Genomic DNA, 14,330 nt, shown 5'->3' on the forward strand with positions numbered 1-14,330 from the left:
GTTCTTTGGTTTATCTCTTCTGGTCCCCCCCAACCCCACATCGAGGTATGTCAGACTGTTCCATGCATCCCTGCTTCGGGTCTCATTTTGTTGGTCAGTTCATTTTGTTCATTAGATTCCACAAATAAGTGAGATCGAGTGATATTTATCTTTCTCAGTTTGGCTTATTTCACTTAGCATAGTATTTTTTCAGGTCCATCCATACTGTCCCAAAGGGTAAGAGATCCTTCTTTTTTATAGTTGCGTAATATTCCATAGTGTAACTGTCCCACAGCTTTTTTATCCATTCATCTACTGATGGGCATTTGGGCTGTTTCCAAATTTTAGCTATTATAAATAACACTACTATGAACATAGGGATACATATATTCTTTATGATTGGTGTTTTGGGGTTGTTAGGATATATTTCCAGAAGTGGGATCACTGAATCAAATGCAAGTTCCATTTTTTGTTTTTTTTTTGAGGAAACTCCATACTGTTTTCCATAATGGCTGCAACAACCTACATTCCCATCAGCAGTGAACTAGTGTTCCCTTTTCTCCACATCCTCACCAGCACTTGTTGATTTTTTTTGATGATAGCCTTTCTGACAGGTGTGCGGTGATATCTCATTGTGGTTTTAATTTGCATTTCTCTGATGATTAGTGACTTTGAGCATTTTTTCATGTGCCTCTTGGCCATTTTTATGTCCTCTTTGGAGAAATGTCTATTCAGGTCTTCTGCCCATTTTTTAATTGGAAGACAAACATCCAAATAAAAAGTGGGCAGAAGATCTGAATAAACAATAAAGATTTAAAAATTTGTCAAAAAATGGTAACTATGGGAGATGATTGATGCGCTAACTGGCTTGATTGTGGCAATCATTTCTAATATAAAATGTATATGCATAGGCAATCATCACGCTATACAACTTAAATATATACAGTTTTTATTTGTCAATTATATCTTGATAAAGCTGAAAAAAACATAACATTTAATTATCCATGTCAGAACTTAGGGCTCAAATAATTAATTGGGCTATCAAAATATTGCAACTGTAATGAGTCTGCATTTCATTATATTATTCATTTAGCAATACAATCATAAAGTTTGAAAAACCAGCAACTAAGGTCTTCTCCCTCCCAGAAATGTATTGCATATATAACCATGAATAAAGAACAGAGAGCCACCTTGTTGAAATTTTTGCTCTCACACTGCAGTCATACAGAATGTGAATCAATCATGGGTTTCATCAGCAAAATCACAAATTTTTTTGTCATTTCCCTTTGAAAATAATTAAACAGTGAGTATCAAATCCATACATGTCAAAAACTTGCTATACCTCTATTATTGCACTTATGCTTGTGTGATTGAGCACATTATACTTATGATAACATGAGCTTCTTGGGGATAGGGCTCCTATTTTGTCATTCTTTTATATTAAATTTGACCTAACACAAAGTAACCTCTGCAAAAACATGTGTTGAATTAAATTGCTTCCCTAATTGGTCTCTCTGCTCCCAGGCCATCCTCCTCTCCAAAATTCTGCCAGTTCTTTTACAAAAATACATCAGTGATGATGTAATTTTTTTGTTCCAAAACCTTTAATGGCTGTTCATAATATATTTCACAAGACAATGTCCACACACTCTGTCTGGGCATACAAGGACCTTCAAACCCTGCCCTTAGCCTATATTCTCAATCTCACACCCAGCTTCTCCTCTTCAGATACTCTCTTCTCAAGCCTTACTAGTTGTTCCTAGAAAACCTTGGATTTTCATTACTCTGTGCCCTTGCAAATGCTGATTCCTCTGTCTAAAGGTCCTTCCATTTTCATATGTTTGGCAAAGTCATATTTATTATTAAATATAATTATTTTGTAGCTTTTCCTGACCCCTCATAGAATTAATGTCTCCCCATTTTTTTCTATTTTAATATGTTTATTTATTCTGAAAATGGACTGAGTTAACTCCGAGAAGTGGAGACGGAAGGAGGAAGCGTCCTGCAAATGGACTGACTTACCCAAGCAATGACTGCAGCATTACGTGTAAAGCATATTGTTTAAACAGCAGTGGGACGACGAAGCTAAATGATATTTTAGTCATGAGATGCTAAATTGCATCTTTCACACTGCATTTACGTGTGCTTATTTATGCGTGAGGGGGGCAGGTGCAAAGAGAAAGAGAAACAGAGCTAAGAGAGATGAACCTGGACGCAGTGCAGCAAGAGCAGATGGGCAGATCCATATTTCTTCTGTTTTACAGTTTCTAGCCCTGCATCTAGCGCTGTAGCAAGTGGGTGGGAGAGGAGGAAATGGGAGGGCTTGTACTCTCTCTGAGTGTGCCCAGCCTCAACTGCCTGACAGATCACCTTCCACTCCCAAAAGGCCAGTTCCTATTCGCCATGACTCATGCCTTTTGAGCCAGCCTGGGAGCTCTCTGCCCTGCAGCTCCACAGGTGGTATCAGCTCAGTGAGAAGGTTCCCGCCAGGGTAGGCAGTGGAGCGCCGCACAACGCGCCTTGCAGCCTCCCAGCTGCGGCCCCAGTAGTTCCGGACCCAGCGCCAGCAGGCCTGCTAGGTCGATCTTCGAGCTGAAGATGCAGCGGGGCTGGAAGATGGCTCTGTCCGCGGGGCTGCAGTGCTGCCGCCGGGTACTTTCCTGGGTGCCAGTGCTCGTCATCGTCCTCGTCGTGCTCTGGTCTTACTATGCCTACGTCTTTGAGCTCTGCCTGGGTAAGTGGAGCTGGGCACCTAAGGTAGGGAAATTATGCTCCAGCATCACCGTCTGCCCTATCCTTCATACTGCGGTTTTTTCTTTAGTTCCTTGGGGGAGCTCCTCACCTCCAATCTCTCCCACAATATTCCATGCGCTCCCCTCTCCCAGGGGGTCCCACCTTGTCGCCATGGCTTCCCACATAGGGTTTCTTACATTATTTCCTGGCCTTACCCACAAGAAATTTCATGCTCTTCCCACTAGGGCTCCCCTTTCTCCTAAAGGACAAACACTTGTGTCTTGTGTTCTCATTTTGCGGGCTCCTGCCCTACTAAAGTGAGAAAACAACATATCCAGTATCCTTAAACTGTTCACTTATATTACAAGCCTCACCAATGCATTCAACTAGGAGCCCCACATTTTTCAAAACCCTCTAACTATGAATCTCAAAATATTTCCTGTATTTTCTTTCTAGGCTCCCTTTTTCTAATGCAGGGATTCATCCTTTTCCCATGTTCTCTCACACTAGATGAAGTGCTTTACATCTTCTCCCACTTGGGACCCCCCAGTATACCTTGTTCTATCACACTGAAGTTACCCCTTTTCACAAACTGGCAAGACCTCCATTCTCTTCCCCAGTGGGCTTCAACATTTTTCCTCCTCTCCAATGGAGTTTGAGTCCTACAATATATCCTGCTTTGTCCCTTCACACTAGAGCCCCTGACTTTATCACACTGGGGTTCCCTTAGTCTCTTGCCTTTCCGCTTTGAGGAGCATTCAGTATTTCCCTAAGAGCTCCACATTATTTTTTGACATCCCATGCTTTTTATAACACTAAGGTCCTTCCTTGTCCATTTCTTCTCACACTAGAGTGCCGCTTTACTCTCCCACAAGTGTTCCAACAATAGCTCTCATATCCCTTCCAAGGGCCACAATTTTTCTAATGATTCTCCTTTTACCTTTTTTTAAAAATCTACTCCCTGCCTCCTGCAGTTTCCTTCCACTGTTAGCTACACATTTTGCCATCCTCTTTCTCAGAGGTTTCTTACTATTTTCTCTTATTTCCCACTAGGATTGCACTTGTACCCAGTCTTCTCAAACAAGAAAAATACCGTCTGTTCCCATGGGAGTTTCTAATATTTCCCGCCCCTTTCAATGGGAGCCTAATTTCTTGCCTCCCCTTCATTAGACCACTCATTTTATAAATTTGAGGTCTCCTCTTGAACTCTGTCTTTTCACACTAGGGAGTATTCCATCTACTCTTTATCTATAAAATGGTTCACACAGTATATTCTATTCTTATGAACTCAGAATATTTCTAGACTTAAACCCCAAGACCCTATTCTGTGTTTTCCCTAGTTGGATAACCCCTAGTTCCTTATCTTTATCACTAGTGTCCTTATCAATTCACAATGGACTTTTCATATACCATGTCTCCTCACAACAGAACCTCTGCTTTTTCACAGTGATATCTCCCTTTGCCCCTATTCTCTCATATTGAATAATTTCCATCTCTTCTCTGAGATTCTACTAATAGTTATTGTCACTTCAATTCTAGAATCCCACTTCTAGCACCTTTAAACTTGTGTCCTATAATGTTCCCTACTCATTCAGTATGAGCTCCCAGTATATTTCCAGTCCCTTCACATTAGGACTCCTATTTGTTCTGTTGGACATTATCTCCCATGTCCTTCCAAGATTGCTTTATTTCTTCATACCAGATTCTTATCACCTTAAAAAATTATAGTTAGGGTCCTGCTTTTTCCAACCCCATTACTGGGTTCACTAGGGAGGCAGGAGATACCCCTCTTTTCCAATATAGAATTTTCTTCTAGTCAATTATGTGCATTAGAGTTTGAATTTTCCTCTTTTTCTTAGATTGATTGTGGAAAATGCATTACGAGTTATTAAGATTAAATTCAATTAGTTGCCTTCATACATACAGATTTTAGCTTTGTTTTTCTTTTTATTTAAATCTGGTATGGAGGTGCATTAAGTGGGCTATGCAAGGACTGACTGGAAGTTTTTCTCTTCGTAGACCTCACCCTTACTTTTTTGAAGGGTTAATAGGAGGGTTAAAAGTTCACCTCCATCATTATGGTATGGATTTTATTGTAAATACTATTAAACATATTTTAGAGCTTTTCAATACTGACCTACATGAGCTTTGCCAAGCAACATTTTAAAAATTAATAATGATTATGGATAATACATACATAGTGCTTAATCTCTGCCAGACTATGTTCTAAGTACTGTAGATATATTAACTCTCTATCAACTCATTTAATCCTCACAATAACCATACAAAGCAGGTACTATTACTGTCCACTGTGCATATTGCAAACTGAGGCACAGATGAGCAAAATGAGGTAAAGACCAACTTAGAGTCAGTGCAGGTAATCAGCTTTCTACAGGTTTTAATTAAGCCATACAATATTAAAAGCTGAAAGGGAATGTAGATCTATTTTTTTTGGTTTGTTTTATTTAATACTAGTGGCACAGTGCACGAAATTCATGCATGGAGGGGGTGTGTCCCTCAGCCAGGCCTGCACCCTCTCCAATCGGAGACCCCAAAGGGATCGGGCCTAAACCAGCAGTTGGACATCCCTCTTGCAATCTGGGACTGCTGGCTTCTAACAGCTCACCTGCCTGCCTGCCTGATTGCCCCTAACCACTCTGCCTGTTGGCCTGCTCGCCCCCAACTGCCCCCCTGATGGCCTGCTCGCCCCCAACTGCCCCCCTGCTGGCCTGCTCACTCCCAACTGCCCCCCACAGGCCTGATCACCCCTAACAGCCCCTCCACCGGCCTGATCACCCACAACTGCTGTCCCATCCTGGCCTGATCACCCACTATTGCCCTCCCCTCTTGGCCCCTAACTGCCTCTACCTCAGTCCCGTTTGCCTAGAAGAATGTCCAGAAGGTTTCCTGGAAGGTCTCCCAGTCTAATTAGCATATTACCCTTTTATTAGTATAGATAGAGGCCTGGTGCACGGGTGGGGCCAGCTGGTTTGCCCTGAAGGGTGTCCCAGATCAGGGTGGGGGTTCCATTGGGGGGGTGGGGCAGCCTGGGTGAGGGGCCTGTGGTGGTTTGCAGGCCAGCCACACCCCCATTGGTGCCGGCCTGGGCGAGGGGCTGGGGCAGTTTGCAGGTCAGCCACGGCCCCTTGGGATGAGGGCTCCCCTTGGGGTCCTTGGCCAGCCTGGGTGAGGGGCTGAGGGCCTTTTTCAGGCTGCCCACACCCCCTTCAGGGTGGAGGTCCCCACTGGGGTGCCTGGCCAGCCTGGGTGAGGGGCTGATGGCTGTTTGCAGGCTGGCCACACCCCCAGTGGGGACCCTCACCCCATGGGAGCATGGCCAGCCTGGGTAAAGGGCTAAGGGCCATTTGCAGGCCCCTCCGTCGGTGGCCAGCCAGGGCGACCCAAGCCTCCAGCGCGCTCAGGCTGGATCCATGGCCGCCGCCCACAGGCCCCTCCTTCAGCGGCTGGCCAGGGCAGGCGGGAAGCTTGGGTTGCCCCTGGTGATGGAGGAAGCCAAGCTTCCTCCATCTCTGGGGACGACACAAGCCTCCCGCTTGCTCTGGCTTGCTTCGTGGCCACCACCCACAGGCCCCTTCTTTGGCGGCTGGCCCAGGCTGGCGGGAAGCTTGGTTTCCTCCTTCTCCGGGGATGACCCAAGCCTCCCACCTGCTCTGGCTGGCTCCGTAGCCGCTACCATCTTTGTCCTGCTAATTTGCATATTCCCTCCTGATTGGCTGTGAGCATCACGGAGTGACAGTCAATTACCATATTTCTCTCTTATTACTACAGATATTTGCAGAGCACTTGTTACATGTCAGACTATTTTTAAATGACTCTATACATCTTTCTCTCTCCCCTTCTTCTTCCCTCTTGCTTTCTCTTAATCCTCATACTAAATTTATGAGGTACATAATATCATTCCTATATTAAAGACAAAACAACTGAGACACAGACAGAGCAAGAAGCTTGTCAAAGATTACAGAGCTAGTAAATAGTCAAAGCTTGGATGGCAACCCAGGCAGTAGGCTCCACGGTCCATGTTTTAATCACCACAATATCCTAACTCTTTGCCTCTTTTCAACTAATACAGAGGTCAAAACTTATAACCTACTGGCCAAATGTAGCCTGCAGATGTTTGTTATTTGGCCTGAACAATGTTTTCTTAACATTTTGCACCAGTTGCTATTATTTAAAAAACAAACAAACAGGAGAGTAAGTTAGCATTGTCAAATTAATGGAAAATTGGATGTCAAGTCTGCCTGATATGAAAGCAATACAACCAAATTAACAGATTTAAGTTTCAATATGACTAAAAAAATTAATATTAAGGATTTAATTTATTTCCAGAAATAGAACCTGATGTCTTTCTCTCTAATGTGAAGTTAGAGCTGAAGCCAAAAATGGTATATTTATTTTAAAAGTTATTTCTGGGAATTTTTATTCGGTGCAAAACATTGCTAATTTTGCCTTCTTGGATCTTGGCCATTTTTTTTTTTGTATTCCTATAAATAATATTCTTTTTTAATGATTAAGGTATTACATGTGCACATATCTTCACATTGCCCTCCAACCCCACTTCCATACATGCCCTCACCTCCCAGTGTCTTGCGTCCATTGGTAATGCTTATATGCATGCATACAAGTCCTACGGTTGATGTCTGATCTCACCCCTCGCAACCTTCCCACTGTAATTTGACAGTCTGTTTGATGCTTCTCTGCCTCTGTATCTATCTTTTTATTCATCAGGTTATAATGTTCTTTATTATCCATAAATGAGTGAGATCATGTGGTATTTTTCTTTCATTAACTGGCTTATTTCACTTAGCATAATGCTCTCCAGTTCCATCCATGCTGTGGCAAATGGTAAGAATTCCTTCTTTTTTATAGCAGCATAGTATTCCATTGTGTAGATGTACCATAGTTTTCTGATCCAGTCATCTGCTGATGGGCATTTAGGCTGTTTCCAAATCTTAGCTATTGTAAATTGTGCTGCTATGAACATAGGGGTGCATATATCCTTTCTGATTGGCGTTTCTAGTTTCTTGGGATATATTCCTAGAAATGGGATCACTGGGTCAAATGGGAGTTCCATTTTTAGCTTTTTGAGGAAACTTTATGCTGTTCTCCACAGGGGCTGCACCAGTCTGCATTCCCACCAGCAGTGCATGAGGGTTCCTTTTTCTCCGCATCCTCGCCAGCACTTGTTGTTTGTTGATTTGTTGATGATAGCCATTCTGACAGGTGTGAGATGGTACCACATTGTCGTTTTGATTTGCATCTCTCGGATAATTAGTGACTTTGAGCATGTTTTCATATGTCTCTTGGCCTTCCTTCTGTCTTCTTTTGAAAAGTATCTATTTAGGTCCGTTGCCCATTTTTTTTAATTGGGTCGTTTATCTTCCTTTTATTAAGTTGTATGAGTTCCCTGTAAATGTTGGAGATTAAACCTTTATCAGTGATAACATTTGCAAATATGCTCTCCCATACACTGGGCTTTCTTCTTGTTTTGTTGATGGTTTCTTTTGCTGTGCAAAAGCTTTTTATTTTGATGTAGTCCCATTTGTTTATTTTCTCTTTAGTTTCCATTGCCCTAGGAGCGGTATCAGTGAAGAAATTGCTTCGGCATATGTCTGAGATTTCTCTGCCTGTGGATTCCTCTCGTATTTTTATGGTTTCCTGTCTTAAGTGTAAGTCCTTTATCCATTTTGAGTTTATTTTTGTTTATGGTGTAAGTTGGTGGTCTAGTTTCATTTTTTTGGATATATCTGTCCACTTTACCCAACACCATTTATTGAAGAGACTATCTTGACTCCATTGTATGTTCATGCATCCTTTGTCAAATATTAATTGAGCATAGTGGTTTGAGTAAATATCTGGGTTCTCTATTCTATTCCATTGGTCCATATGCCTGTTCTTTTGCCAGTACCAGGCTGTTTGGAGAACAGTAGCTTTGTAATATAGCTTGAAATCTGGTATTGAGATCCCACCTACTTTGTTTTTCTTTCTCAGGATTGCTGTGGCTAGTCAGGGTCTTTTTTTATTCCAGATGAATTTTTGGAGAGTTCTTTCTAGGTCTGTGAAATATCCCATTGGTATTTTATAGGGAATGCATTGAATCTGTAGATTGCTTTGGGTGGTATGGACATTTTAATGATGTTGATTCTACCAATCCATGAACACAGTATGCTCTTCCATCTATTTATGTCTTCCTCTATCTCTTTATTCAATGCCCTGTAGTTTTCTTAGTAGAGGTCTTTTACCTCCTTAGTTAAGTTTATTCATAGGTATCTTAATTTTTTTGGTGCGATGGTAAATGGGATTGTTGTCTTAGTCTCTCTTTCTGTAAGTTCACTGTTGGTGTATAGAAATGCCATAGATTTCTTGGCATTAATTTTGTATCCTGCTACATTGCCAAATTCATTTATTAAGTCTGTTAGTTTTTTGATGGAGTCATTCGGGTTTTTTATGTACAATATCATGTCATCTGCAAATAAGGACAGCTTTACTTCTTCTTTTCCAATTTGGATGCATTTTTTTTCTTGTCTGATTGCGTGGCTAGCACTTCCAGTATTATATTGAACAGGAGTAGTTAAAGCGGGCATCCCTGTATTGTTCCTGTTCTTAGGGGAAATGGTTTTAGTTTTTGCCCATTGAGTATGATGTTGGCTGTGGGTTTGTCATATGTGGCTTTTACTATGTTGAGGTATGATCCTTCTATTCCCACCTTGCTGAGAGTTTTTATAAAAAATGGGTGTGGGATTTCGTCAAATGCTTTTTCTGCATCAATTGATATGACTATGTGATTTTTATCTCTCAATTTGTTTATGTGATTTATCAAGTATATTGATTTGCAGATATTGTACCATCCTTGCATCACTGGAATAAATCCTTCTTGGCCATGGTGTATGATCTTTCTGATATACTGCTGGATAAGATTTGCTAGAATTTTGTAGGGGATTTTGGCATCTATGTTCATGACAGATATTGGCCTGTAATTCTCTTTCATTGTGTTATCTTTATCTGGTTTTGATATTAGGGTGATGCCAGCTTCATAGAATGAGCTTGGAAGTGTTCTTTCATTTTGAGTTTTCTGGAATAGTCTGAGGAGGATAGGTTTTAGTTCTTCCTTGAATGTTTGTTAGAACTCCCCTGTGAAGCCTTCTGGCCCCAGGCTTTTGTTTGTTGGAAGCTTTTTAATGACTGCTTCAATTTCTTCCATAGTTATTGGCCTATTGAGATTTTTAGATTCTTTCTCATTGAGTTTTGGAAGGTTGTATTTTCCTAGGAATGTGTCCATTTCCTCCAGGTTGTACAGTTTGTTGGAATAGAGTTGTTCATAGTATTTTTTAACAATCCTTTGTATTTCGGTGTGGTCTGTTGTTATTTCTCCTCTTTCATTTCTGATTTTGTTTATTTGGGTCCTCTCATTTTGCTTCTGGTGAGCCTGGCTAGAGGTTCATCAATCTTGTTTATCCTTTCAAAGAACCAGCTTTTGGTTTTGTTGATCTTTTGTATTGTTTTTTTAGTCTCTATGTCATTTATCTCTGCTCTGATCTTTATTATTTCCTTCCTTCTGCTTACACTGGGCCTTTCTTGTTGCTCTCTTTCTAACTCTTTGAGTGAAGGGTTAGATAATTTATTACCATTGTTTCTTGTTTTTTGCAGTAGGCTTGTAGAGCTATGAACTTCCTCCTCCAGACTGCTTTCGCTGTGTCCCATAGATTTTGGATTGTTGTGTTTTCATTGTCATTTGTTGCCATGATGTTTTTTATTTCTTCCTTGATCTCTCTGGTAACCCAGTCATTGTTTAATAGCATGCTGTTTAGTGTCCATGTGCTTGATTTTTTTGGATTGTTTTTATTGTAGTTGATTTCCAGTTTTATGACCTTGTGATCTGAGAAGATGCTTGATATGATTTCTATATTCTTGAATTTGAGGAGACTTTGCCTGTGTCCTAATATGTGGTCTATCCTTGAAAATGTTCCGTGAGCACTAGAGAAAAATGTATATTCTGTAGCTTTGGGGAGAAATATTCTAAAGATGTCAATTAAGTCCATCTGATCTAGTGTGTCATTTAGGATTGCAGTTTCTTTGCTGAATTTTTGTTTATTTGATTTATGCAGTGGTGAAAGTGGGGTATTAAAGTCCCCTATTATGACTGTATTGCTAGCACTCTCTCCCTTGATATCTTACAGAAGTTTTTTTTATGTATTTGGGTGCTCCTGTATTGGGTGCGTATATGTTTACCAGAGTTATATCTTCTTGTTGAATTGCTCCCTTTAGTATTATGTAGTGGCCTTCCTTATCTCTTGTTTTGGCCTTTACTTTGAGGTTTATTTTGTCAGATATGAAATAGACCCCAGCTTTTTTCTCATTTCCATTTGGTTGAAAAATGTTTTTTCCATCCTTTCACTCTCTATGTGAATCCTTTATTCTGAGGTGGGTCTCTTGCAGACTGCAAATATATGGGTCATGTTTTCTTATCCATTCAGCTACCCTATGTCTTTTGATTGGTGCATTTAATCCATTTATATTTAATGTTATTATTGATAAATACATGTTTGTTGTCATATTTTTCCTTAATGTTTGTATTTCTTCTTGATTTTCTCTTTCTTCTTTTCACAGCAGTCCCTTTAGCATTTCTTGCATTGCTGGCTTGGTAGTGATAAACACTCTTAGCCCTTTTTTGTCTGTGAAACTCCTGATTCTACCTTCAATTTTGAATGATAGCCTTGCTGGGTATAGTATTCTTGGGTTCAGTCCCTTGCTTTGCATCACTTTGTAAATTTCATTCCATTCTCTTCTGGCCTGGAGTGTTTCTGTTGAGAAATCCGTTGATATTCTAATAGGAGAACCATTGTAGGTTACTTTCTGTCTCTCTCTGGCAGCCTTTAAGATTCTTACTTTGTTGTTGGTGTTTTCTAATTTAATTATGATGTGTCTTGTTGTCACTCTTTTGGGGGTCATCTTGTTTGGGACTCTATGTGATTCTTGGACTTGCATGGTTTCTTTTTTGCCAATATCAGGGAAGTATTCTCTCATTATTTTTTCAAACATGTTTTCTATTCCTTGCTTTTCTTCTTCTCCTTTTGGTACCCCTATTATGCAAATGTTGTTTCGTTTTGTCTTATCCAAGTGGTCGGCAAACTGCGGCTCACGAGCCAAATGCGGCTCATGAGCTGTAGTTTGACACTTGGTTGACTAATGAGTTTGTCGACCACTGGAATAGGGGCTTAATCACAAGGAACAACAACAGCCTGTAATTATTGGACTCGAGAGTCTAGGTCAGTGGTTGGCAAACTCATTAGTGAACAGAGTTGCAAACTGCGGCTCATGAGCCACAGTTTGCCAGCCACTGTGTTATTCCAAAGCTCTCTTAGGCTCTCCTCTTGCTTTTTAAGTCTTCTTTCCAGTTGCTGCTGTCTTTGTGTGTTTTTTCCTACCTTGTCTTCTAATTCGCTGTTGCAGTCCTCAGCCTCTTCTAGTCTACTGTTTAAGCCTTCCATTGTGTTCTTTATTGCAGCTATGTTGTTCTTCATCTTTTCTTGGTTCCTTTTCATTTTGGCGTCATTCTCATTCAGCTCCTTACAATTCTCATTGAGTTGTGTGTATTTGTCATCCTTAGAACCATTACTCTGAATTCTTTCTCTGATATGTTAGTAGTCTCAATTTCATTGAACTCCTTTTATGGTGATTCCTCTTTTTCTTTCCTTTGGGGATTGCTTTTTTATCTTCCCATATTTTCCTCTACTGTTTTAATTGTAGATCCAATTGCTGTGCTACCCAGGTTCTTTTGTGGATGGTGCTACTCGTGTAATCTCTCAGGTCTCCTGGGCTTGGTAATCTAGTGCAGCTCCCTACTTGAGCTATTTGGGTTCTCTTGATGTAGACCTGCAAGCTGAAGAGGCACAGCTCTAGTATCTAGAAGTCAGCAGCCATGGAGGGGGGTGTCCCAATTTTTGCTGTCTTGCGCCCTTTATTTAACTCATGTGTGCCCAGCTGGGACTCATAGTGGCACCCAGGAACCATCTGTTGGTGTGATGGGGATCAGGGGGCCTACACTCTGGAAAGGCGTGACTGTGGTGTCCAAAGTTCTGTAGTTGTGGGGTGGGCAGTCTCAGCTCTTGCTGCTGTACCTGTGGTGGATAAGCACTTGCTCCCAGTGGTGGCTCACAGGGGCACCCGTGGTACGTTTGCCAGTGAGGCACACTGAAGCACTCTGAAGGGCCCTGGCAGTGTACCCACGTAATTGAGGCATCTGTGGGCAGGTATCCAGGGTGAGTGAATTCAGAATTTCTACTGCTGGGGGGGAGTGTGCCCCTGTTTTTCCAAGATCACACCCAGGGAGACTCCACAGTGGCTGCCATTAGCACCCTGTGGATAAATGTGCTCAGACTTCCTGCCTGTTGGAAATGCAGATATGTGGAGGTGCATTTGCTGGCGGGTGCAGAGCTCTGATGCACTCCGATGTTCCCTGGCACTGAGGTTGAGCAGCTGTGGTTGGTGTGGGCAGTTATTAAGGAAGAGGGAATTCAGAACTTCTATTGCAGGGCAGCATGCCCTTGTCCATGCAGTATCACACCCAGCAGAGTCTCACAGCTGTTCCCCAGAGAGTGCTGTGGATAGATGGGCTCAGGGGGCCTGCCTGTTGGAATTGCGCGTCTGTGGAGGTACCTTTGCCTTCGCAGAGCACTGACGCCCTCTGAGGGGCCCTGGCACTGAAGTTGCACAGCTGGGGTGTCCGTGGGCAGTTATTCAGGGAGAGGGAGTTCAGAATTTCTACTGCAGGGCTGCGTGCCCTTGTCTGTACAAAATCACACCCGCGGGGGCACCTAGTGGCTCCCAGGCACTGCCTATGGAGTGGTGTGCCCTGGATGCCTGTGTGCTGGAAATGCAAGAATGTGATGTCCGGAGTTCTGCCGCTGGGGAGGGGGAAGTTGCACTTACTGCTGCCGAGTGATGCACCTTTGGAGGTGGAGGTCCCAGGGTCCGCGCGTCTGTGGGTGGGGCAGCAGGATTTTGGCTGGAGTGGCTGCTGGGTCATGGGACAGTTCCAAGGCTTGTCTGGTTGGTGGTGCTGATGAGTTCCTAAAAAATGCCGTTCTCCCCTTCAAGATGGCGTGGGCTCCGTGAAGGAGTCCCACAGTCTGGGGAGTGCCCGTCGCAGTGGTATTCTCTCCCTGTCTAAGACAGCCTGGTCTGCCAGCCCCTGCTGCTCCTGCAAGATTTAACTGTCCCTCACTCACTCACACACACACACCACACACATCCACACACTCTCTTTTCATCCCTTCACTCACTCACTTCCTCTCCCTCACCTCCATCCTGCTAGCCACCATCTTCCTCCCCTGGTATATTTTTATTTTATATTATTTTCTTAAATTTGTCTTACAGTTCTTAGAGTTTGAATTCTGTCACTTACTAACTAGAAGACATAGGGAAAGTTGAGAAAATTCTCGGTATCAGTTGACTCACATATACCTTACTTGTGGGCTTGTTCATTCATTCCACAAATAATTGCTTAGCATCTATTTTATGCCATTATAACATTGTTGTGAGATATTAAATAATATGGTACATGAAAAAATGCATCATAGTTGAGAACACATTATACATTA

The 14,330-nt window shown here is 42.1% G+C and overlaps 1 protein-coding gene across 3 annotated transcripts in view; it reads left to right on the forward strand.

Moving 5' to 3' along the window:
• Positions 1-2,473: 2,473 nt before the first annotated feature.
• The window catches only part of ZDHHC15 (zDHHC palmitoyltransferase 15), a 441,448-nt gene continuing 429,591 nt past the window's right edge, over positions 2,474-14,330 (forward strand). The window contains exon 1 of one of the 3 annotated variants that reach the window (XM_080652621.1): positions 2,474-2,713. In XM_080652621.1, the coding sequence (XP_080508747.1) occupies positions 2,578-2,713 (136 nt within the window). In that variant the 5' untranslated portion in view covers positions 2,474-2,577. The remainder of the gene's footprint in view (positions 2,714-14,330) is intronic. The other 2 variants (XM_080652622.1, XM_080652623.1) reach the window with 2 other exon arrangements.

Source organism: Plecotus auritus (assembly GCF_963455305.1).
Source record: "Plecotus auritus genome assembly, chromosome: X".
Classification (NCBI taxonomy): domain Eukaryota; kingdom Metazoa; phylum Chordata; class Mammalia; order Chiroptera; family Vespertilionidae; genus Plecotus; species Plecotus auritus.